We start from the raw sequence: 27,221 nt of genomic DNA, 5'->3' as shown, positions 1-27,221 counted from the left end.
CTTTTTCCATTGATTCAGCAAATACTCACTGAGTGGACATTTTGTTGTAGGTGTTGTGCATCATGTTGGGATTGTTGTAGAAACTAAAACAAACAGTCCCTGCTAGTTTGGTGCTGAAATTTCAGTTCCAAAGAATCTACTTGAAATTCTGGTGAAGATTGTGTTAGTCTTACAAAATAATTTGGATGAGAATGGAATTTTCATAGTGTTCAACTTTTCTTTATAGATAATTTTTAAGTCCTTTAGATTTTTATTTAAGACTTTATGTCTAAAAAAAAAGACTTTATGTCTTAGGAAAGTTTGGAAAATACATTTAAGATATATATATATATGCATATATATAAATTTGATATTTATAATGTCTCATATCAATTGTTATATTAATGAGATCCTTATTTAATATTATGCTTGGTATAAAGGAATTTATTTTCTTAGTATAATTATGTTTTTAAATTTCTACTCATTATACTCTTGATTCACATAAATTTGTTGTATGGATATTCGTATTCTATGCTGATAATAATAATTTTCACTTTTTTAAAAGATTTTATTTATTTGAGAGAGAGTGAGAGAGAGCATGAGAGGGGAGAAGGTCAGAGGGAGAACAGACTCCCCATGGAGCTGGGAGCCTGATGTGGGACTTGAACCTGGTTCTCAGGGATCATGACTTGAGCTGAAGGCAGTTGCTCAACCAACTGAGCCACCAAGGCACTCTAATTTTCACTTCTTTATGATAATCATACATCGATCATTTCTCTTGAGTTGTATCAGCTAAAAGTTCTGCAAAAATGTTAAATTGTTCTAATAACCAGTATTCCTATTTTTTGTGTTTGCCTGAACCTAAAGGTAATGCTTCTATAGTTTTATTACTTACTTTATTAGTATTAATTAATTAGGTGCTGATTGTTGTCTTGAGGGAGAATTTCTTTCTTATGTTAATGTAACACTTATATTCAAGAATATTTAGGATGTATCAATGCCAGTTTTGATTGAAGTTTTATCAGATTTCTTTACGGTTGTTTCTTGAGATAATCATAGATTCTTCTACAGTCTATTGGTACTCTATTAATTTCTCAATATTGAGAAATCTTTACTTCTTAATATTTCTCAAATAATGTCTAGTATTCCTGAGATAAAGACATAAAGTATATTTAAAACAAGTTGAGATGATGATTATGATGGTAATGATTTTGCTGACCACATACCATAGAAATTCAAGTAACTTTAGAAGTTCTTCAACTAATTGTGTACATTTATCAGAAGAAACAACGGTGCTTTGGACTTAGAAATGTAGTTTTTAAAGTAGTCTTGTAATTTCAAGCCTGAACAAAGTTTCTCTTTTCACCTGAATTTTCTTTCATGATCTGAATATCAGGCAGATTTTCCTTTTTCTAGAAGCATCTGGCCCTGTCCAAGGTATGCAGGTAGAACAGAAATGATGAAAGAATTTAGACTCCTCTACAGTGATTTGAGCTTTGGTATGGAGGATCCTTATGGAAGACCATATATGGCTCCCAGCAGGTCTTTTCAGTCTTCTTAAATTTTCCCTGGAAGGCTGATCTGAATTGAGACTCACGCTTATTCCCACCGGGAATGCAATCACTTGGGTATCTAACTTGACCCTCTCTACCTAAATAGTCTAAACTCACACTGTTCTGACCTGCATCCCCCTGAGCAGATGCTGCCTATGGCGGTGGCAGGATATGGACCAGGAAAATTGCTGAAGGAATCTCTAGCCTCTGCCAGGTGACTCCTCAGACTCAAATCATATAAACAGAGATGTTAGCACTGGAGGGGACCTTCAAGATTACCTTGCCCCCACTTGGTTTGTCAGTGGGGAAAATGTCCAGAGAAAGGAAGAGACTAAGGTGACACAGATAGTGTAGGTAATGTAGATAGGAACTTGGGTTTCATGACTCTGAATTTCATTGTTGTGCTAGCTTAAAAATAGATATTCAGGCTTCTGTTATCTAAGTGAAACATTAAGTGAATTGCATCTTGGTTTGTGTCATAAAATATGTAATAAACATGTAATAATAAAAACAATAAACATGTGATAAACAATATAATGAAACGTAATCAAATTTTCAAATAAATTTATGTTGGTCCTTATGACATTCGAAGCTCAGTTGGCTTCCACTATTCTTTTTGGTGGCAAATTGGGAAATTTCTTTAGTCCCAGAATAGTCCAAACCATGAAGTATACAAAGCTTTCACATATCAAGAATAGAGGACTTTGTTTTTCCTAGTCATTTATAGGGATGATTTTTTTTTAAGATTTATTTATTTGACAGAGAGAGATCACAAGTAGACAGAGGCAGGCAGAGAGAGAGAGAGAGAAGCAGGCTCCCTGATGAGCGGAGAGCCTGATGCAGGACTCGATCCCAGGACCCCAAGATCATGACCTGAGCCTAAGTCAGCGGCTTAACCAACTGAGCCACCCAGGTGCCCCAAGGGATGAGTTTTTTTTTTTAAAGGACTCTGTTTCAGAAACCAAGCTTGTTACTATCATTTTCCTTCTTTAAAAAAAAAAATCAGATGTTATCTGTAAGTAGTTCCATTGTAAATATTAGAGAACATGCTGCTTCAAACAGATTAGGGAAAATACTGTTGAGGGGAGGGTTGAAGTGCTGACTTTGTCCTTGAATGTTGACAGTTCTATGTTGTGGTGAGATTTATATTGGTTTGCTATTTGCAGATGATCCTATTGTATTGACATTTTTCTCTACCAAAAATTAACTACATTTTTTTTTCTATGAATATGAACCCTCCCAAAGTAGTACTACTGATGTCTTTGTGGAATAGCCATTACTATTCAAAGAGAGCATGTCATCTTTTGGTTCAAGCAAGATGAAACTAATTCAGGACTGATATATGTAAAATAGATGCCTGAATCAGATTAAGACACATTTTACTTATTTTGTTAAAAACTGCAGCTGAATAAACCACTCACCAAGTAGATCTGTTGTGAAAGAGATGGCAGCTTATGGGAAAAATACACTGGCTAGACAGTGGCAGGGATGTAGTTCAAATTACTCAAGAGGAAGAACACTTAGGTACAGCTGTACATTTCTAATTCCAAAAACTCTATGTATAGCTCAACTGCCAAAATATTTCATGTATGTCATGATAATCAACTGAAAATATTTCATAAACCCTGCTATGTAGCTATAGTAGTGCTATGTAGATTGTTATTATGTAGGTCATTAGTAATGAACACACCATTCCAGAAACCACAGCTTTGCTCTATGGTCACTATTCACCTTTCAGTCAAAATACCCTATACAAAAAACGCATCTCCAAATGACTTTTGCTAGAATCAAAAATCTAATCTTATTTCAAAGCTCTAAGATATTGAAACTAGTGTCAAGTGTTTTACATATGGTGTGGCCCTCTGTGTAGGCCTGTTTTAAATCCTCCTCTAAAAATGAGAATCCTTGTGTTGAAATTGTGGGGCCATTTGATGAAAGGGAAATGAAATCTAATTTCTTTGTTTTTCCTCTTTTCAGGAAGTCACCAAATCGGTCCAGCCTCTCTTACTGGGAAGAATCATAGCTTCCTATGATCCAGATAACAAGGAGGAACGCTCTATCGCAATTTACCTAGCCATAGGCTTATGCCTTCTCTTTATCATGAGGACGCTGCTCCTGCACCCGGCCATTTTTGGCCTTCATCGTATTGGAATGCAGATGAGGATAGCTATGTTTAGCTTGATTTATAAGAAGGTAATGCTTTCTTGCACAGTTTCCATGTTTTAAAATGTCTCAAACATCATGTTGATATACATGTGGGATAAACACAAGTCAATTTTGTATGCTTGTGAAGTAAATGGCAGCAATAATTAATGTTTCTACTTGGTAATTAATTCAGTTCATTTCAGCTAGTAATTATTGATCATCTTCTATAAACTGCCTATATTATAGATTTCATTTTTTAAAACTAGTCATGTCATCATTTTTTGGAATTTTTGGCTCCCCATTAAAATAATACTTACTGTCTGCATTAAAAAGTCATTGACAGGGGCGCCTGGGTGGCTCAGTGGGTTGAGCCTCTGCCTTCGGCTCAGGTCATGATCTCGGGGTCCTGGGATCGAGTCCCACATTGGGCTCTCTGCTCAGCAGGGAGCCTGCTTCCTCCTCTCTCTCTCTGCCTGCCTCTCTGCCTACTTGTGATCTCTCTCTGTCAAATAAATAAATAAAATCTTAAAAAAAAAAAGTCCTTGACAAAATATTATCTTGTGGTAAAATGCCATGTATCATTACGTTCAATAATGAGTGTAGTATGCAATTGTTAGTGATAATCCAAGCACTAACAGTATCTACCTTAATTAATTGTGATACTCATCCACTATTTTATTTTGAGTTAGATTTTTGTCATCCTATGAATCCTGCAAATTTAAAAAAGTTTTGCAACAACACATGCATGGCAACCCTAAGATCCTTTTCTGCTTTTCTGTATGCATTTTCCAGTCAGAAGGCCAAGTTGCTGAAGCTTGATTTAGGTGAATGCAGATTAGACCTACCCATCTTACAAAAACAATTTAAGGTCATTTCAGTGATGTGTTTTCTAGACTATGTGTGACTGCTTGGCTCTACCAAGTCATTATAGAAATCTCTTTTGGTTGAATCATTTGGATATTGCTTTACCCTTCTTTTCTTTTTCTTCCCCCCAATGTGAAAACTTTATATACTTGGCTTATAAGGGACATGAATCTGAAATTACCTGGCAAATAACCCAGAACACTTCCATAATATAAATGCAAGGTCAGGTGTACTGTAAAACCTTGATAGTCATACTTTATTGTTCAAAATAGCCTTTTATGGAGGCAGAAGAAAAAAATGGAGTCCACAGTTTAATCAGATCACCTCAGCTACAATCCCCTCAGTTCACAAGTACCAGGAAAACATATGTAAAAAATCAACAAAAATTTTATTTTGATCCAGAAATTTTAGGTAAGTGAATAAATTATTAGGTATTACTTGGGAGGTAGAATTGCACGCATGAATATTAAAAGAAGTTCAATTCAGTCTAAAAAATATTTTTAAAAACTGCTTTTTATCATCATAATAAGTGATAGCTAACGATGTACATGACAAGCTTCTAAGTGAACTAGGTTTATTATTTCATTTATCTCCTCCAAAACTCTCTATGGTAGGAACTATTATCCCTGTTTTATGCATAAAATATTTTAAGAAACTAAGACCTAAAAAGTGTAGAGAATTGTGCAAAAACTTGAAAATTTCTGAAATGGATAAACCATAGTCCTTGATGTGGAGGATTTTCCAAATATTAGAGTGGAAAAGCACTGAAATAATATAGCAAGGCAAATTGTGTTATATAGGAGGAGAGAGGTGTAAAGTACCCTCGGCTAAGGGGGAGGAGAGATCAGAGAAGGAGCAGGTTAGTTTGTAAATAAGTCCATATATAACACTGAGCACAAATATAGCAATATATGTGCTTTCAGATCCAGAACACATTCACGAAAGGTTTGAAGCTATTTTATCTGTCCTTCTTTCTTTGTTATTACCTGGTTTATTTACCCCTCTGGGCACAATTATTGGCCTGCCTTGGCATCATCACCAGAAAATGCAGTTGTATCTTCATGTGGCTGTGGTTGGGTCCCTAAAGTGAGCCTAAAGTTAACTGGTTCCATATCTGACCAGCTCCATCCATATGGCAGGCAGCTACTAGCTCTAACAGTATCCCAGATTTTGTCCCGCAATGCTATTTTGCTTTGTTCTAAAGTCTGCAGCTATGATACATTCAAATTATATTTTAAATAATGAACCTAAATATATTATATAAATGTCAAATCACTATGTTTTACACCTGAAACTAAGACCGGATTGTATGTTAACTGTACCTCAATTAAAAATTAAGAAATACAAGAAAATAATGAATCTAAATACAAACTAAATTATCTTTACATGTGAATTTACCTGTGACTAGAAGATAGAGATAATTAAATGAACAGATATTTACTGAGGTGCTTACTCTACACATAGCTCCCTGGTAAGCCCTCTGGAGAACTCAGAATCACCTGAGACAGACAGTCTGTTACTGAATCATGTGTATTACAGCTCTATAGAATTTTCCCTGTCATCTGTTCTAATAGTGTTTTGAAATTAACTGCTTTGATTCCTTCTTCATCTGTGCTTACCTAAATGCTAGTCATTATTCCACACCCATCTTAAATTCTACCTCCTCAATAAAATCCAGATTTTCATAACCAGGTATGTGGACCTTCTCTTAACCACCCTATTAATATATACTCATTTATAGAAGTTTATGTATATAAATATAAATTAACTCATTCAATGTATCATGTGTGTGTACTAGGTTACCTTGAGGCAACCTATTGATATCTTTGTCTTCTCTCTGTCATGATCACCTAACTTCCCATTTTCACTTTAGACTTTAAAGCTGTCAAGCCGTGTTCTGGATAAAATAAGTATTGGACAACTTGTTAGTCTCCTTTCCAACAACCTGAACAAATTTGATGAAGTACGTACCTACTGATTTAATCTTTTCTGCATTATAGTTATAACTCATACAAGCCCAAGGGTTTTCCTGGGTCAGTTAACGGTGATATGGGGTTAAGTTATATACATCCCTACCTTGCCCATTTCTGCCATTGATGGTTGTTAGCAGAGCACCATTCTAGGGTTTCATAGTACCACCCAATGCAAAGACATCTTAGCTCACTGTGTATTTAATAAAGTTTTTCAAAATTCAAGTTTTATCAGATCTTGTTTCCTTTTAATACTTTAAATCAGTTATTTACTTTGGCTGAATATGATACTCTGAACAAGAATTCTTGTTCAGTGCTCTCTTATTACACAAATAAATGCAAGGTCTTTGAGGGTAGACCGTGTAGTGTGTTTTATTTGTCTTAGCATTCTCAGTATTTACAGATTGTTAAACCCACAGCAGGTGCTAAATAAGTTACTATTAAATTAAGCATGCATTTATTCTTAATATTTTGTCAGGTGATAGAGTTGATATACTGAGAGCCTTTGGAAACCCTTTTGCTCTTGCGTGTTTACACCATGGCTCTTGCATTAGTCAAATAGAAGTAAGTTATGAAAAATAAATCCCTGACATGATACTTAAGATAGTTCATCTTAAGCCCATTGAATAAAAATACACTGAAAGATGCAATGACTCGAAATTTGTTCCTTGGGAAATCCTAGTCTATTTGTAGAATGTTTAAGCACGTTGCTCTGTGAATGAATGCCTTGATGTTAGCATTTTGGGAACCATGATGTGTTTGATTATCTAAGTTCTCTGTGCTCACTCTCTCTCTCATCTAGGCTTGTTTGTCTGTCCATCACTGGTTTTCACTGTGATTTTATTTTCCAGGGACTTGCACTGGCACATTTTGTGTGGATTGCTCCTTTACAAGTGACGCTCTTGATGGGCCTGCTCTGGGATTTGTTACAAGCCTCTGCCTTCTGTGGTCTTGCTTTCCTCATAGTCCTCGCCCTTTTTCAAGCCGGGTTGGGGAGAATGATGATGAAGTACAGGTAGTAGCATTCTAGTTACATAGCTCGGAACAGTTTTAAATTAGATTTTCACAAAGTCTACTGTAGTAAATCCAGGACCTCTCTATTTACTGAACCGGGATCTACTTACTGGGTGTCACTGAAAAGGAATTATTTTAATGGTGTAAATAATATTCCCTATATCAACAGGGCATTTTTTTTGGTTTATCAGCCTATAGAATTTCTTTTTGAATATGTGAAGATTCAGTTCATTTATATAGATCATAAGGTTTAGGTAGAAGGGATAATGTGTATATGGGTGGGAATGCATGTTTTTGGATTGAGTTTCATAAGTTTTTCCTACTCTGGTTCATGGATCATCACACCAGAACCTTAGTTACTTTTTATTACAGAATAAATCAGTGATACCAGTGCAGTGTATGATAGAGGACTTCTAGAGTTTATTAGCTAGAAGGTGATAGAATGTATACAAATTTTGGAGTCTGTTAGCTCTTGGCTTGAATTCCAAGTCACTCTGCCTCACTGAGTATCTGGTTTTTCATCTTTAAAATGGAGATAACCACTTTTCGTGGAGCACCATGAAGTGTCCTACACTGGGACAGTCTATGGAATGTGTCCAATAGTGTCTGGTACATAGAGGGCATTTACTAAAAGATAGCTATTATTTTTGTTATCCTCTATCAGATAGTAAAATAAATATCCACCTGTTTAATAAGAAGTATGGCCTTAAAAACAAAACTTTTGTAGTTCTTAGTGACAATTTGACTTGGTTTTACTAAGTATTTGATTGATTTACAGAGATCAGAGAGCTGGAAAGATCAACGAAAGACTCGTGATCACCTCAGAAATGATTGAAAATATCCAATCTGTTAAGGCATATTGCTGGGAGGAAGCAATGGAAAAAATGATTGAAAGCATAAGACAGTAAGTCCTTCTGATAATTTTAATATCATTAGCCAAAAATGTTTAATATTTTAAAAATGAGTATGTCACAGTGGACTTACTGACTTACTTCCAGTTTGTATTTGAAGTTTCTATCAATTGTTTTAAGCTATATCAATATTCATGCATCAATATTAAGTGGCATAAAGTCATTTTCATGGGCTGTACTTTTATGTAGTTGGTAAAGTGTGTTATTTTTCATTACAAGAATATTTATGCCTTATAGAAGAATTTCCTATATGTGTTTCTAGCTACTTATTATACTTGCTTGACTAAAATAATGATTACGATGCTGGAGGGTGATTGAAACCTTAAATGAAACTACCAGAGTCATAACTGTATAATTCTGAACCGAATAAGTGGTTTTCTGTTACTCCATTTCACTTAACTTCTGTTACGGCTCATGAAAAATGAAAGAAACCCTTCTCTTCGGTTAAAATATCATATCATTGTTCTTCCTTAACCTAAGAGTAATAATGCAGGTAATATCCATAAATTGTGTTTCTAAAAACCTCGTAATTGAGAGGTCAGCTGAAGCAACAAAGCCATCACCTGAGATAGAATCAGTACTTGGGGGTGCCTGGGTGGCTCAGAGGGTTAAAGCCTCTGCCTTTGGCTCAGGTCATGATCCCAGGGTCCTGGGATTGAGCCCCACATCGGGGTCTCTGCTCAGCAGGGAGCCTGCTTCCTCCTCTCTCTCTCTGCCTGCCTCTCTGCCTACTTGTGATCTCTGTCAAATAAAAAAAAAAAAAAAAAAAAAGAATCAGTACTTGGCACCTGTCTCTAGTCTTGTTTCACCTCAGATATCTTCTCTTTCACTGATCAGTAAAGATTATATCCAGCAAAAAAGTACAGCCCAGATTGAGATATGATTCCTGTGACAGTTTGGGGCACAATATAAATTAGGACATTTCTGCAGCCGTGAGACCATTTTTTTTTTTCAGTCAATGTCCATGTTCTACAAACTGCAGTCGAAAAGGATTCTAGGAGACTCAATGATAGACGTACTACTGTTGAAGACCAGATAATTTCAGGTCCTATAGCACAAGAGAGTTTCACAGAGAAAAAGTGTACAAGCAGAGTACCTTTTGGATGGTGTGAATATGGTTATGAGGAATTGGGGCTGCTGATACTGGTAGACAGTGCTAACTGAGCTGCAGGTGTGTGATTGGAACAACAAAAGAAATGCTGAAATATTAAGTCCTTTGCCATGTAAATAGAAAGAGTGAAAGAGTAAATATTTCCCAAACGTCATTGGTCACCTGTTTTTATTATGCCTTTCAAGACAAATCCAGGAAAGAAATTGTATTTTCTTTCCAGAAACATCCTTAAAGATCTTAGGGAGTTGTTTAGTCAGTTGAAGTTGTTTTTCTTATTAGCAGTTCTTCATCAGATTTATCCCCTTGGTCACTTCTGTGTCTGTAAGCACAGGCATACCAAGAAGGGGATGAGGAGTTGATCAGAAGATCCGGTTGCCTCAGACCTGAACTTAAACTCCTGGTCATTTTAGGTGTTGACTTTTCTTGACTTTGGTTTTTATTTTTCTTCCTCAAAAGATGAAATTCATCCTTTCTATTTCGTGTTTCTGTTTGACCAATTGTAATACCAAATGGTTGGTTGGAACGTGTATAATCTGGTTCTGTAATCTGGCATGAAATTGTTACCCAAAAAGGCTGGGAAGGGCTGACATAAATATGGGAAAACAAGAGTTGCTTGTACTCAAAAAAATAAAATGTGATATTCTGAAAGAAATTGCCAGGATATGTTCGAAGGGGTGATTACCTCAGCCTAGGCCCCTATTGAACTGGGCAGAGACTATGTAAAACTCCCTGGCAATCTGCTCCTTTACTGCTCTTCTGTAATAAAGCCACTTTCAAGTTCTTTTTTTTTTTTTTTTTTTAAATAAGAAACTGATAAAATATTTTTATGACTCATAAAGTACAAGGTATTTTATTGTGGAGAATACTGCTTTCTATAAGTGATCCCTATAAATGTTCTTGAGTCCATTATTCTTTTCTTATCATACCACTTCTTCCATTTTCCTCAATGGTTTCTAACACATTTCAACAACAATTCTCATAAATTTGTGAACATTTTGGTGAACAGGGTTTTCTAGCATTTTATTAACATCAGCCTAGCCAATATTATTCTTTTTTTTTTTCTGTTGAAGATTAAGGATCCTAGGCAGATTCTTAGTGCCAGGCCCTCTGCTGTGTTCTCATTTATCATGGCAACGTCTCTGCCTTGGAGATTGTGTGTTTCTCTTCTACACATGTGGATGTATGTAAGATGGCATAGCTATCACTGACAGAACCAGGAGTCAAACCCCAATGAGATTCCAAAATCCCAGTCTGCTTTCAGTGCCAAATGATTGAAATAAGAAGCCTTAGACCACATTAGAATGTGAATACTGTCTAGGTTGGGCACATGGAACTTAATTTCCTTTATCAGAGTGCTCAGGATTAGACTTTTTTTCAGACTAAAAAATATATATATATATATATATATATATATATATATATATTTTTTTTTTTTTTTCCCCTGAATTCTACCACTTGAGAATGAGAACTTCTCTGAATTTTACAAATGTGTGAAACTAGCCCCCAGATGCCAGGCACAGCTCTTGTGTTGCTCTTCGCCACAGAACCCTCTGTTCTCTGTTCCTGGCTGCCTTTTTCCCAGCAAGAGCCGAAGAGGAGGATCATAACTGACTTTAATTTTTCTGGTCCTGGCAGAGTGCGGTGGAGGTTGAAGACAGCTTTGTTCTCTTATTACCAGCATCGGCACTCCCTGTTTTCTGTCTGCTAGAGTACTGAATCCTCTTTGATATGTGTTAGAAAAAAAAAAAAAAGTTCACATTTGCAGTTCAGACTAGAAGATCAGAAGTAAAAAATGATTGTTGCAAGGGCACCTGCCTGGCTCAGTCGGTGGAGTGTGTAATTCTTGATGGTGGGGTTCTGGGTTTGAGCCCCAGGATGGGTGTAGAGATTACTTAGAAATCAAATCTTTAAAAAGATGATTTTTGCAAGTAATTATACTAAAGTGAGAGAGAGGATAGAGTAGCTATTCTTTTCTAACTTTTCAAAAGCTACCTACAACAGAATTGCTTGGGTTCTAGTTTAAAACATGGATTCTGGAAGCCTATTGAAGACTCAGTCAGTATCTCTCAGTGGTGGGCCTGAGGCTGTATTTTAACAAGTTTCTCAGGTGATTTTCACCCATGCTAAGGTTTGAGAAACCACACCTTTGTTGCTTAGATGTTGTTTTCAGTTGTTCCCCAAAGCCAAGCTAGAATTTCTAAAATGTTAAGAATCCATTAGGAAATCACAAAGGAAAAATCACATTTTCCTTTATAACTCTTACAATGTTGTCCTCATTTCCACACTTAACTGCTTGAAACACCAACCAACAAATAAAAAATTGGAATCAAAGTCTTACTAATCTTACAAACTAATAATGAAATGATTAAAGATATTAACATATTGTTATCCTAACAATAGAAATAGTAATTGAGATTATGAATTATAATATAAAAATAATGTTTACAGGGGCACCTGGGTGGCTCAGTGGTTTGGGCTGCTGCCTTCAGCTTGGGTCATGATCTCAGGGTCCTGGGATCGAGCCCCGCATCGGGCTCTCTGCTCCGCAGGAAGCCTGCTTCCCTCTCTCTCTCTCTCTCTCTGCCTGCCTCTCTGCCTACTTGTGATCTCTGTCTGTCAAATAAATAAATAAAATCTTTAAAAAAAAATAATGTTTACAGATATGATGTCCAAGACACTGGTGCATTCATTACCATCCCACTCTCAGAGAAGGTAACTGAGGCCCAGGGAGATTAAATAACTTGCCCAAAATCACACAGCTCATATAGGGTGGTGCTAGGAACAGAACACAGACAGAAAGCCTTGAGAGCATCTGGTCAGGTTTTTACATTCCAAGATGCCTGGTATTTGAAAAGTTAATAAGAATCCCAAATTTTATATATTTTTTTTTTATAGAACAGAACTGAAACTGACCCGGAAGGCAGCCTATGTGAGATACTTCAATAGCTCAGCCTTCTTCTTCTCAGGGTTCTTTGTGGTGTTTTTATCTGTGCTTCCCTATGCACTGATCAAAACAATCGTCCTCCGAAAAATATTCACAACCATCTCATTCTGCATCGTTTTGCGCATGGCAGTCACTCGGCAATTCCCCTGGGCTGTACAAACATGGTATGACTCTCTTGGAGCAATAAACAAAATACAGGTAATGTACTTAACATTGCATCGTATGCAATGATTTTAGAACAGTTTTGAACTTTTATAGCAAGCACACTCTCTGGAAATGAAGTCTTGGTCTTGGGCTGGTTCGATGCACAGGATTTCCTATCTTGATATCTATGTGTGGTCTAATGAGACCTTGTGATGAAGCCCAATGAAATAAATGAAGGCCTGTGAGATTCTCTTAAATCAAAGAAGTTGAAGAAAATACTATTTCTGTATTCTGGAGAATTTTTTTTTAAGTAATCAACCAATAGATCAGTTCTAATGAACTTGGCGAATGTGCAAAAAATTGACCAGGAAGTTATAAAATATTCTAGCTAAAACTAAGAGTATTCACCTTAAACTTTTGAAAAAATTTTCAAAATACTTTCCAGAATGTAAGATAGATGAGAATGGCATTTTATGTCACACGCTGGCAATGCTGATGTAGCTGGTAGCTTGGAAGAGAAGTTCTAAAGCCCTCAGGTGATTATACCCAGTATATGGAAAGCTAATTGAATCACTAGCATGAATTTCTGTGTGGTTATAATTTTTATAATTAATGTGCAGATCAAAAATGTATTATTATACTTTTTTGATATTCATTTAAATATTTAACCAGGAAAAAAATCACTGTGATAGAAGGAAAAATGAGGGTGCAGCATGAGCCACTTTTAGGTCATTCTGCCATTATGTAATCTTGGCCAGACTTTGCCAGTGGTTGCCCATGGACCTAATTTTGGGCTTGAAACTGTTTCTACTTGATCTTTAAATTAAAAACAAACAACCTATTTGCATTAGTTGCGAGCATTTAAAAGTTGGGGGATGTTACATATACAATAAATTTTATCTTCTTTTGAAGAATTGGAATATGTAGGAAGTGGGTCCTCTTTCCTTAAAAACTGTGGCAACTCCTCCCTCTCTAGTTCTACACAGTCTCTACTCAGGCACCCTCCTTAAGTTTATCTTCTTGAAAATATGTGAGTTTGAGATCTCCGAGTTAGACTAATTGGAGAATGTAGTTCAAAACCATAGCAGCCCTTGGACTAATCTTATTTCGTCTGTTAACCCTTCTCAAGTGAGAGAGAGAGAGAGAGAACATGAACATACATACAGACTCAAAGAGAGAACACGACAAAGACCGGGAGAGTCAGTGAACAGGAACACCGGCAGAGAAACAAAACAGAGAAGAAGAGAGAAACCAAAACAGAGATAGTGAGTGAGAGAAGACTAGAGGAGAAAAAGCAAAAGTGAGGCAAGGAGCAGGCTGTCCTCTATACCTGCTGCAGTGAGAACTTCAGGATATAGCCACTTAATTCTTCCTGACACTCCCACCTTTCCTCATAGAACCCTACCAATGTCTAATAAAGCCCTTCTTTTAGAGTCAAGGTTCTGATGCTTTCAAATCAGTTATATCAGATCTTCATACGTTTACGTAACCCAGAGAAGTGATGCTGTCGATGCTTCTAATAAGGAGGGTGTTGCAGATGTGAAGACGTTAGCTTTCTGTCTGTCCTAATGTTGAATTGAGGTACATTGGTGGGTAACTCAGGGAGGCCTTATAAATTTATCACTCAGGTTCATATGTAAGAATGGAAGGAAGAATCAGTTGTGTGTTACAATCTAATGTATAATACCAGTTTTATAAAATAGCACACGTTTTAAAAGTGCCTTTCAAATGTAATAAATCCAAGTGCTTGGCAAATTAACTTTAGAACATTGTGAACAATTATTTTATTAAGAAGTAATTTCTAATATATTCAGTAATCTTCATAAAATCCAAATACAGAATACAGAACCATCAGAGTGTAAAATAGGTGTAATAATGCAGTAATGCTATTCTAGTTCTACAATATGTTTTTGCCTTCTTTTGTAAACAGGATTTCTTACAAAAGCAGGAGTATAAGACGTTGGAATATAACTTAACAACTACAGAAGTAGTGATGGAGAATGTAACAGCCTTCTGGGAGGAGGTCAGAATTCTTTCTTTAATTGTTTGCTCTAAATACTTCAACATTTTCTCCTTTGTGAATCTGGTTTTCATCCTAATAGACAAGAAAGTTAGAATGATAATTGAACTTGTAGCTCTGGGAGGGAAGCTGCTACTTTTCCTCGATCAATTACGATTGGGAAGTGATGCCAGCCTCATAGGTTTGGGAGCTCAGCAAGAGCAGGGCGTGAATTCTAGCTCTGCCATTTCTTCTGTGTGTAATCAATATCAAATTACTTGTGGAGAACTTGGTTCTCCAGCCATAAAATGAAATATTAATATTTCCCTTGCAACCAGTGCCTGGTTTCTTGCAAGTTTGTTGTGAAGCATGAAGCGTGAAGTGCTCAGCAGAGTACCATGCACATAATAGTTCCTCAAGAAATGCTCCTTTCTGTTTTGTCATTTTCCTGTCCAGCGTGCTTGCAACATAGTGGTCTACATAAAGATGTTGGAAAGACACATGCCTGTGTTATTTTCTATTTTTACTTATTTCCATTCCCTCTTAAAAATTCTCTTATATATCTCCAAGTCAGAAAAATATTATCAAGGATATTCAGCCTCTCAAGAAGGAATATTTGATGATTGAGAACAACTCTTGAGTTCCTATTATCATTTATATCTGTTGAGTAAAGATAGGAGTTTATGAAACCACTATCCTATTTCTACATTTTCCAAAATATCTGAAACTGGTTTTATTTATATAAGCTGCTTGATAGCCAGGACTACACTTTACTTCATTTCTGAAGATACAGATTAGAGAATAATTCTTTATCTGCTTAGCAAAATTGTTTGTGGGAAAGTGTCATGTCAGAAAGGGATCAGATTGATTTTACTTCTTTGTTTTTAGGAGTTTCAAAGGCCATTCTAGGCATGACGGGAAAATAAGAAGTTTAACATTTCCCCCCACCCCCAATTTCAGACAAAATTGTTTCCCTGCTTGCTGTGAAAATCTTCCATTTCCCTCTTCTTCCATCTTATAAAATAGGTGGCATGTTCAGAACCTTACTCTGTGCCAAGACCTAGGATAAGTGCTTTAAACGTGTTGTTTCATTTAATTCACTTAACATTCCCGTGACCTAAGTAATTTACTGATAACAAAATGGAAGCTAAGAAAGGCTAAGTTCCTGCTTCAGCTCACACACCTGTCAGAAACTGAAGCCAGAATTTGGACCCAGAAGTCATAGTCTACAATCCATTCACCCGACTGTTGCTTCCCATCTGGCTATATCCTTGTCCTTCAGTCTTTATCACCTGCCAAACTCCGGATACTTTTTGATCATATTTGCTCAGGATAGTGGTGCTTGTTTGCAAATGTTACACTCTGAAATCTTGTTCCCAGCCCAGAATTTCCTAACCGTTCAGCTCTGTCTCTAAATCCTACCTGTACTGTAGTCTTTCAGGTTCAAGGTTTCTAGTTTCTTCAGTGCTCCCTTTGGACCCTGCCTGTTTGAACATCTGCTTATTCCAAGACCAGTCATTTCAGTTCTTCTACAGCTCTCTCAATTCCACTTTCCTTCCACTGAATCCTTTGCTGCAAAACATTACTTTATGGACCTTGGTGAAGTAGGTGTTGGGAAAAATAACACACCTCCATCATTTGTAAGCTTTACACTGCTCTTGTTTCAACCTCAGTGGGGCTTGTAAACCTTCTTGGGAAATCTTTTCATTTGTCTTTAGTTAATTTTCTTTACCATTTCCCCAGAAGCTATTCCAGATTTTTACCACTTTCCTGAATCCCTACTTCTCTCATTATCTGCATGGCCTTTCCTCCTACGAAACAGAAAGAAAGGAGAAGCCATTATCATGTATGAATGCTTCTAGCTTCCTGTTCACCTTCGGAATTATGTGTTCCTCTTTCCTTCATGTCTACGAGAAAGACAGATGTTTCCCCCCGCCCTTGACTGAACTATTACGACCTTGCTTCATCTTCTTAGAAGAGGAGGCCAGCAGTCCTCTCTCTAGAGGCTTCAATGACTTCTTTCAACTGACTCCTTTTCCCATTCAAATATTTTCCAGTTTTTTAGAAAAAAGTCTTCTCTTGTTTTTGCCCACCCAGCTTCATCCTCTAAACCTTATTCCTCTCTCTGTCCCTGTGTTGCCACAATTGTTGTCATTTCCTCATCTTTCATGGGTTTCTCCCTACTGCAGTCTGGATTCTGCACTTGCCAACCCAAGAAAACAGTTCCTCTCTTCTTGAACTGATGACTTAGCTTTAGTGTAACCACTCTCTCCATATTATTTTATCCTCAGATCACAACTTCTACCTCTTCCCTGCTGCTTCCATGGTGATGGGCACTGGGTCCCACTTAGGTTTTCTTTTAGCATTTCATGCTCTCTCTGGGTGACTTCAAGCTCAGGGCCAACTGACATCAATGTGCTGATGGTCTTAAAGGCAAATTTATGGCCCCAGCTTCTTTCATTACTTCTTACATATATTTTTTGAATTTCCTGCATGCTCCTCAAGCACTTAACATTCACCACTCACCAAATTTGACACACCTGCCTCTTCCAGTGTATTTGCTATTACCTTTGCTGGTGTCACCATTCACCCAGTTACCCAAGGGGCAAGTCCTTGGTGAATTAGATATGATTCCATACTCAGTCCAAACCTGGCAATGGGTAGAATTACTACTTACTTATTAGGAAGCTGAAACTTAGTTTAAACAACTGGAACAAAGATAACTAATTAGGGAAGAGCTAAAAGGTCAGCCTGTTTCTCTGACTCCAAAACCCTTTGCCACTCACCATACTGCTCCATATTTAAACAAAACAAAAAAGAATGACTGCTGCCTTACCATATATTGCTTTCACATGTATATGATCTCATTTGATACCCTCAACAACACCAGACACTGAAGTTCAGTATGTTACAATGACTTGTTAACTATTAGCCAGATACATGAAAATATGTCACAAGAATGGGGTAAAAACAAAGAATATCATAAGCATTTCATGTACAACTAAGGGGACATGTAAGCATGGAAACTCTTCAGTCTCATTAGGGAGAAAATGAATAAAAGTGAGATCAATAGTGAGATTCCATTTTCAACTATAAAACCACACAAAAAAAGTTAAAACAAGTCTAAAACCAAAAAATCAGTATTGTTAAGGGTTCTTGAAAATAAGCACCCCCATATAATTATTGATGAAAGAAAAATTTAGAACTACAATTGAAAAGACTTGGACTTTCACATACCTTTTGCTCTGAAAACTCCACTTGTGGGAATTTATACCAAAAAAAAATGTGCTCTCCAATTTATAGCAAAGCACATGCAAATAGTTTATTCATACTCTTGGATACTATCTTACCACTAAAAATTAAATTAAACATAATATTTAATGGTATATGAAAATATTGATGACTTATTATAAGTCAGAAAAAGGGGATCACCACCTTATTTTTTCTCAATTTTGTAGAAAAATTATATATATTTTATTGGAATATAGTTGACATATTAGTTTTAGGTGTACAACATAGTGATTCAACAATTATGTACATTACAAAATGCTCACCATGCTAAGTTTAATAACCATCTGTCACCATACAAAGTTACTACAATAATATTGACTGTATTTGCTTTCCTGTACCCTTCATCCCTGGTTATATGTATATATTTATATATAAAATCATATATATTTATATATATAGGTAAGAAAGTAGAGGGATTTTTTTCTTTTAATTTTTTTTTAAAGATTTTATTTATTTATTTGACAGACAGAGATCACAAGTAGGCAGAGAGGCAGGCAGAGAGAGAGGAAGGGAAGCAGGCCCCCTGGTGAGCAGAGAGCCTGATGCGGGACTCGATCCCAGGACCCTGAGATCATGACCTGAGCTGAAGGCAGCAGCTTAACCAACTGAGCCACCCAGGCACCCTCTTTTAATATTTTTTATTTATTCATTTGAGAGAGACAGAATTAGCAAGAACACAAGCAGGGGGAGGGGCAGAGGGAGAAGAAAAGCAAACTCCCTGCTGAGCAGGGAGGCTGATGCGGGGCTTGATCCCAAGACCCTGGGATTATGACTTGAGCTGAAGGCAGACACCTAACCAACTGAGACACCCAGGCGTCCTGAGAAAGGGGAGGAATTTCAGTTGAAAGGTTAAGTATTGTTTCTTCACAGTGGTAGTACTACAAGTGATTTCTATTTGTTCTGCTTTTTTGTATTTTCCAATTGTCTTGAAATAAGCATTTTACTTCTGTAAATAGAAGCAAAGATTATTAGCTACAGAAGCCTCCCGTTGGTCCAAGTGCTTATTGGTTAAAAGTCCCACTTTCAACAGACTGCATTGCCTTCAACAGACTGCATTATCCTTCTTACCAAGGACATCTTTTGTCATTTTGTCACAGAAATCTGACCTGGCCACTCACCATTTCCGAGACATATTCTGTTTCTTAAGCCTGAACCATTGTATATGCAGATTTGTCTTCCTGGAGCACCTATACCATTTATTTGTTGGTCTTGTGAGATCCCACTTCTATCCCTCCTCTCTCAGCCTGCATGTCATTTACTTGGTCGAGTTCCAGGCTGAGTTGCTTTCCCTCTGTAATGTACTCCTATAAAATTTGGTGTGATTTCCAGTTCTAGCACGAAGTGTGTTTCAGTATTAATATCTACTCATAGTTATTCTCCCATGTGGGATTTTTGAAGTGGTCTTTATTTTTTTTCTTAAGATTTTATTTATTTCAGGGGGCCTGGGTGGCTCAGTGGGTTAAGCCTCTGCCTTTGGCTCAGGGCCTCTGCCCCTCTCTCTGCCTGCCTCTCTGCCTACTGGTGATCTCTGTCAAATAAAAAAGAAAAGAAAAGAAAAGAAAAGAAAGAAGATTTTATTTATTTATCTGCCAGAGATCACCATAGGCAGAGAGACAGGCAGAAAGAGCAAGGGGGAAGCAGGCTCCCTGCTGAACAGAGAGCCCAATGTGGGTCTTGATCCCAGGACCCCAAGATCATGACCTAAGCCGAAGGCAGAGGTTTAACCCATTGAGCCACCCAGGCGCCCCTGAAGTGGTCTTTAAGACAGAGGTGATGGTCAATAAATATCTGTGAGGTAAATAAATAAATAATGGAGGGCTCCCTGGTTGGCTCCTTTGGTTGATCATCTGACTCTTGGTTTTGGCTCAGGTAATGATCACAGGGTCCTGAGATTGAGCCCCGGGTCAGGCTCTATGCTCAATGGGGAGTCTGCTTGAGATTCTCTCTCCTTCTCCCTCTGTCCCTTCCTCTGCTCACACTCTCTGTTTCTAAAATAAATAAATAAATATTAAAAAAATGAATAACAAAATAACAAATGCCTTTGTCCTATTTTAAAAAGACTTTTTATTGTCTTCTTCTTAAAAGCTTTGCTTTTAGTTTGATAACTAAGGGGGATGTTAGCTGTCCATATCATGAAAACTCAAAGCAGTGGTCTCCAAACTTCATGGCTTATATTTGACCTAAAGGAATTTTGGAATTCTATGACACATAATCTCTGACACATTGTGAAGTTGACATAAATTCTTATGTAGTTTTAAGTGGTGGCAAGACATGTAATTCCTGTTTATTACATATTGTCTAATCATGTTAAATGGATTTTTGTCAAAACTTTGGCATTATAGTTTGGGTGCATTTAGTTTATGGAAAATAAATCAATTTATGAAGTCAGTTCTCATTATCAAGACTTCAGCTTGCTTTATGTCAGAAAAATTATCACAACCTTACAATGCAAATAATTAATATGTACCAACTAAATTTATTAAATTATTAAAAATTAAGTTATCAAAGAATTAGTTAATTAAAATGCCTTATCCTGCCACTCATTTCTACTATCTTATTCTAATCTTCGTAAGACCCACAGGTTGCCTTCAGGTGAAATGAGATGTTTCCTCCTTCAGTATTCCTGGCTTTGTTTCTATGGGACCCTCTTTCATGAAAAAATTATTCTTCTGTGATCCCTTTCTGTGGTCCTAGAAGATTTTAGACTCCAGGAAGGACAGCACAATAAGACTTAGGACTGAGGACAAACTCCTCTTCTGTGTCAAGTGAGACAAGTATGATTGTGAGCCGGAAAGTGGAAAAGAAGAAATGATAAACAGCAAGCGGATCTCAGGCAGATTGATTTTAGGAAGGAGTATATTTGGAGCCTGAGGATGTGGAATCGATTTCCTTAAGACTGTGTGCATGAGGATCTTCCTGATCAGTCTTTGAGGCTGGTTACTCTGGACTGAAGACTGCTCCCCTAAAGCTCCCCATGGGGCAATAGAGAAGCAGGGCACTTTTAAAAGGGAATTCCTTCCTCCCACTATTCTCCTGTAAGGGAACTCATCTGAATTATCTGGCAATCTCATCACATTTATACTTAATTACTACTTAAATGCTTTATGCTTCTTAGAAGAAGGTGCCAGTGGCATGTTAGAATAGAGGTCAGATTGGGTTGTAAATCACTCTGGCCAATTTAGTCATTTCATCTCTGAGTCACAAGGTCTATCGCTTTGAAAGAGGTGAATTGGAAAATCTACCTCCGATATTATTATTGTGCTGAGGATTAGATAACATTTATTTGCTCAGCCTATAGGAGAAGGTACATGTTTTCTTCAATATTAAATAAAGTTTAATTTAGGGGTGAGTGACAATCTAGGATATTGAGGTTATGTTTCTATTAAATGCTTTATTAAAAATTTCAGTGTTTCCCATCATGTACTCTAGAACTCATGTATATAATTACATGCTATAAAGTGTGGATCAGATGCCATGTGCTTTATGTGCTAATACATGAACCAAATACCTATTGTTTCAAAAATACCTATTGATAATACCTGAAAAACTTACCTTTGTATTTTTCTATATTTTTTTCAGGGATTTGGGGAATTACTTGAGAAAGCAAAACAAAACAGTAACGACAGAAAAATTTCCAATGCTGATAACAGCCTTTTCTTCAGCAATTTCTCACTTCTTGGTGCTCCTGTCCTGAAAGATATCAGTTTCAAGATAGAAAGAGGACAGTTGTTGGCAGTTGCTGGATCTACTGGAGCAGGCAAGGTAATGTCTTCTATTTCTCATCATTGAGAACTTAATTTGGTATGCATTTCTTTCTTTTTCTAGTTTGTAGTGTAAGAGGATGTATTGGAGAAATTCTAACATTGGTAATAGGAGAATTCTTGGATAGAGTGTCCCTTATAATGTAAATTATTCCACTGATAATATTCTTTAGTCTTTTTTTTCCTTTGTCTTATTTCCAGTGACTTTTTCTTCTGCATCTTTATGTGATACATGGCACACAACACAGTGTTTTTTTTTTCCACATGTTGATCTTTATATTTATTAAAAATGTTTTTCTTTTTTAAATTGGAACACAGTTGACAACCAGTGTTACCTTAATTTCAGAGGTACAATATAACGATTGAACACCTCTGTACATTACACTGTGCTCACAAATGTAGCTACCGTCTGTCACCACACAAAGCTATGCTAATATCACTGGATCTATTCCCTATGCCGTATCACACATCCATGGGGCTTCTTCATCCCATAACTGGAAGCCTGTATCTCCCACTCCTCTTTACTCATTTTGCCCATCTTCCCATACCTCTTCCCTTGGCAAACATCAGTTTGTTTGTATTTATGGGCATTTAAAATTTTTGTTTGTTTATTCTTTCTTTTGTTTTTTTAGAGTTCACATATAAGTGAACACAGTGTCTTACACATGGTGGACATTCAGTAACTTTATTGAATAAATGAACTATTCATTTTTACCCATCTTTGGCATAGACATTTTTTCAGGGCTGGTCCAGGAAAATCATGGCATAGATTTTTACCTCGGAACCGCATAGGCAGAAGGTCCTTATTTGGTTGTTTTAGGATTTTAGGGAATGAACTCAGACTTGCTTAGGATTTATTATGAGGAAAAATTACTGACTAGGATAGCTTTTTGAAAGAAATACATAGGAATGTTGATTTATTCATTGCTGGTCAGCTTCCCAGTCCCTACCCCTATCCCAACTTAAATAAGTCAAGAATATTTAGAGATATGTCTGACAAAAATTAATAGGTTATAAAGCAAAAATAGCTGAAAGGTTAAACTCAGGGGTGAAAGGGAAAGGAAGGAAGGACCACTGAAGCTTTAAGATAAAAATGTATGTAAAAGTAGAAATTAAAAAACATTCTTGAAAGACATTCATTAATATCTAACATGGGAAGAATGATATATTTGGAGAATTTAATTTGAAACTTGGGAAACAAAATGCTGCAGAAAATAGTTGTTAAATTTGGTGTCCACAATGCTACTAATGCAATTTGGTTGTTTCTCTCTCCAGTTATGTTTTTTACATGTGAGACAGGTTTTTTATTTTATTTATTTACTTGTTTTTTTTTAGAAATAGGCCTTTTAAATATAGTAGCTATAGTTGTATATTTTCTTCTTAGGAGAACTTGTTCCTCCTTTTAAGTATTATTTTTCCTTCTACTTCTTATATAGAATTAGTAGTAATTTTCACTATTAAAATAAAAAGATAACCATAGGAGGAGCTGTTCATCAGCAAAGTATCGATCTAAACAAGAATGTTTGCTGCTGAGAGGTAATTGTATTTCATGTAATTTTTAAAATTCTGTTTATATGCTTAGAGTTACTTCTTTGAAAGGTATACAAAAATAGATTTGGACTCAGAAATTACAAGACTTACCAACAATTAAATTTCAGGCAATTCTATTAAAAACTGATGAGCAGATAATCGCTGGCTGGAGTTGTATTTGCATCTTCTGAGAAGTAGCTCTGAAGACCAAGTCCAAGGAAAGCAGTGGTTCCTTTGGGATAAGTTTGAGGGTTTGGCAGCTCAGGCAAGGAGGGAGGCTTTTCATAGTATTAGGAATGGAGTATTTTATAATCTACCAGACAGAAGATCTAGCTAACATATAAGATTGAATAATTGCAAATATTAGCATTTGAAGTCAAATCCCATCTCACCCAGTTTGATATATCAAAAGCTCTCAAGATAACTGAATAATTCTTCTACTTGTGTGACTTAACCTAGTGTGTTTGCTGAGATTTTATAGCACAAAGGTATTCATCACAACATTGTTTGAATTAAAAAAAAATCAGAGGGACCCCTAAATATCTGTTATTAAGGAATCGATTAGACAAATTTTAGTGTAGTGATAGAATGACATGTTATTCAGTCAGTAAAAAGGATGTTTAAAATGGTTGTGAAGGACACGTATTTATATATTGTTAAGAAAGAACAAGTTATAAAATATTACATACATAATTTGTGTTTTTATTTTTATTTTTTATTTTTTTATTTTTTTATTTATTTGACAGAGAGAAATTACAAGTACACTGAGAGGCAGGCAGAGAGAGAGAGAGAGAAGGAAGCAGGCTCCCTGCTGAGCAGAGAGCCCGATGCAGGACTCGATCCCAGGACCCTGAAATCATGACCTGAGCCGAAGGCAGTGGCTTAACCCACTGAGCCACCCAGGCGCCCCTAATTTGTGTTTTTAAAAGCATGTATATATATATATGTGTGTGTCTGGAAGGACATTTATGGATAAAGTGGCTATCTCTGAGATTTTGGGTATATTTTGATGAGATCGGGCGTGTTCAGGGTGGTATGGCTGTAGACAATTTGGGGTATGTTTTGTATCTCTAGATTTTCCAAAGTTATAATAATTTATATCTATATTAATAATCTATATTATTTTCTTTAAACACTAATGTCAGGTTTAATTTTATCCCTCTTTCCTCTTATAGTTATCTAGACTCTGATGTTATATGATGTAATGAATCATCAATTGATTGATTTTGGGGTTGTTTCCAGAGTTTTGCTAACCCAAAATGACACTGAATATCCTTGCACACATGTCTTCTTTACTCTGTATTCCAAGGAGTATCTTAGTGCTTGATACAAATTTATTTAATTGAACAATCTTTGGGAAAACAGATTTTTTGTTCTAATCCACATTAAGTGTCTTTCATCTATGAGACCTCTGTGAATTGTTGTAATTAAGCAAAATTGGTATAAGAGTCTGCAGTACTGGGTACCCTTGACTGAAGGCTTGGTAAATAATTTTTATATATTTCATATATAATATAGTTATTTTAGTATTTGTATTATATCAATAAATATTAACATTAATATATCATACAATATAAACATATAATGTAAATATTATATGCATTTAACATAGATAGTAAGATCTTTTCCATTGTTTAGATTTATAAAGCTCATCTATGTAAGATATTGTTTCTAAAAATATTTAAAAATAACTATTCTTTCTAGATTTAATTTTTATACAAAAGGATTTTACATAGAAATAAAGTATTTTAGATTTTTCTTCATATAATAAAAATTACAAAATATACTGAAATCTATAACATAAAGAGGTCTGTTACTTAATCCTGCCTTCTTCCTAATGTTTTTTAGGTGATATTATTATTTATTAAAACTTAATTGACAATTAAAAACTTTAGAAAATTAGGGGCACCTGGGTGGCTCAGTAGGTTTAAAGCCTCTGCCTCCGGCTTAGGTCGTGATCTCAGGGTCCTATGATCCAGCCCCACATGGGGCTATCTGCTCAGCAGGGAGCCTGCTTCCTCCTCTCTCTCTCTCTGCCTGCCTCTCTGCCTACTTGTGATCTCTGTCTGTCAAATAAATAAACAGAATCTTTAAGAAAAAAAAAAACTTTAGAAAATTAAAAGATATAAAAAGTTGAAAAATTTCCCTTTCAGTCTGTTTCTGCTCCGTTTTCCACTTTTCACCAATCTCTCCCCCAACCCACGTGGCCAGTTTTAATTTTTTGAATATATATATAAATAACTGCATAGTATTCTACTGTACAGGTGGATGTTATATGATGTAATGAATCATCAATTGATTGATTTTGGGGTTGCTTCCAGAGTTTTGCTAACCCAAAATGACACTGAATATCCTTGCATACATGTCATTTAGCACATCTGCAAGTGTATCAGTAGGGTAGCTTCCTTGAAATGGTAAAGCATTTGTGTATTCATTGAGCTTCTATCCCTGAAGATTGCACTAATCTATGTGTGTACCATATGATCTATATAAAAGTGTGGATTTCATCATAGCATCACCAGCAGATGATGTTATCTAATTTTTAATTCTTTTCCAGTCTTACTATAGGGACGAGTGGCATATCCATGTATTTTTAATTTGGGTTTCTCTCCCTTTTTTTTCAGATTTGGGTTTCTCTTATTATGAATAAAGTACAATATTTTTTCATACGTTCAAAGGTCTCCTCTATTTTCATTTTTGGTGAAATAACTAGTCACATACTTGGTACATTTTTTAATGGATTTGCTTTCTTTTTCCTTTTGATTTTAGAATCATTTCTTTAGAGAGAAATTATTCTTTTGTGTGTTCTAAGTTGTAAAGTTTTACTTCAATTTTACACTCTTTTCCTTTAGCTTTCCATGCATAAGTTTTTAAAAAGAGGTTTAATTTATCTTTTATTTCGTGACTTCCGGATTTTGAGTTATAGGAAGGCTTTCTTACTCCATAGTGGTTTTTCCCCCCCTTTAGGCATCCCCCAGTGTTTTCTTTAAGGACTTATTTTTGTACTTTTTCTTTGACCTATTTGGAATTCACCATGAATATAGTATGAGGTACAAACACAATTTTTTGGTTAGCCCTCTGGACACAGTCCAGTGTCCAACACCGTTTATTGAATAATCCATCTTTCCCCACTGATTTTAGATGCCACCTTTATTGAATACTAATTCTTTTGTGCATTTGGATCTGGTTTGTAGTTTTATTTCTGTTCCATTGGTTTGTTTCTTATATAATAGTAATTCATTTTTCAAGTTATTGAGCCCTTATAATTTAATATAATGTATCATATTCTTAACTTATATCATTTAACAAATTTACTGAGTCTCTACTTTGTGCCAAGTATTAATCGAGGCCCTTAAGATATAATAGTGAACAAAACCTACAACATATTCTCATCCCCATCTAAGGAACTCCCATTTTATGGGAGACAAACAAACAAAAAATGAGTATATGTAATAACACCTGATGGAAATTGCTATAAAGATAAAGCAGAGAAAAGAAGATTGGTGATGGGGTGCAATTTTAAATAGAGGAGATAGAGAAACCCTCACTGAAAGGTAACATTTGAGCAGAGACTTGAGGGAGGTGAGGGACAAGGTCATGTGGATTACCTGCAGAAGAGTCTTGCAGAGAGAGGGTGGAGAAAGCCTTGAAATAGAACTTAGCCTGTATGGTTCACAGAACAGCAAGGAGGTCAGTGGGGTTGGCACAGTCAGCCACAGAGGGTAGAGCCATCAGAGGAGTAAGGTGGGCTAGACCAGTACTTGGGCTTTTCTAAAAGAGCCTGAAAGGTCTTACAAAGGGGCTTGTAACGAGTAAGGCTTTTCTTTCTGAGGAAATGAGAGTCCATTGGAAGGTTTTAAGAGGAAAGTAATATGATTGGGCTTAGGTTTTGATGGGGGCGCTTTGAAAATATGTTTTAGAGAGACAAGGGCAGAAGCAAGGGGAGCTTTGAAGCAGTTGGGAGTTTTTGGGCTAATTGGGCAAGAGATGATATTGGCTTAATCC

At 36.2% G+C, this 27,221-nt stretch overlaps 1 protein-coding gene across 1 annotated transcript in view; it reads left to right on the top strand.

Moving 5' to 3' along the window:
- The window catches only part of CFTR (CF transmembrane conductance regulator), a 168,373-nt gene that overhangs the window by 41,737 nt on the left and 99,415 nt on the right, over positions 1–27,221 (top strand). Inside the window, exons 4-10 of the mRNA XM_059396522.1 lie at positions 3,510–3,725; positions 6,415–6,504; positions 7,363–7,526; positions 8,304–8,429; positions 12,443–12,689; positions 14,566–14,658; positions 21,505–21,687. Of these exons, the coding sequence (XP_059252505.1) occupies positions 3,510–3,725; positions 6,415–6,504; positions 7,363–7,526; positions 8,304–8,429; positions 12,443–12,689; positions 14,566–14,658; positions 21,505–21,687 (1,119 nt within the window). The remainder of the gene's footprint in view (positions 1–3,509; positions 3,726–6,414; positions 6,505–7,362; positions 7,527–8,303; positions 8,430–12,442; positions 12,690–14,565; positions 14,659–21,504; positions 21,688–27,221) is intronic.

Source organism: Mustela nigripes, chromosome 4 (assembly GCF_022355385.1).
Source record: "Mustela nigripes isolate SB6536 chromosome 4, MUSNIG.SB6536, whole genome shotgun sequence".
Classification (NCBI taxonomy): domain Eukaryota; kingdom Metazoa; phylum Chordata; class Mammalia; order Carnivora; family Mustelidae; genus Mustela; species Mustela nigripes.
The sequence above is the reverse complement of the archived record's forward strand: the minus strand, read 5'-3'. Positions and strand labels throughout refer to the sequence as shown.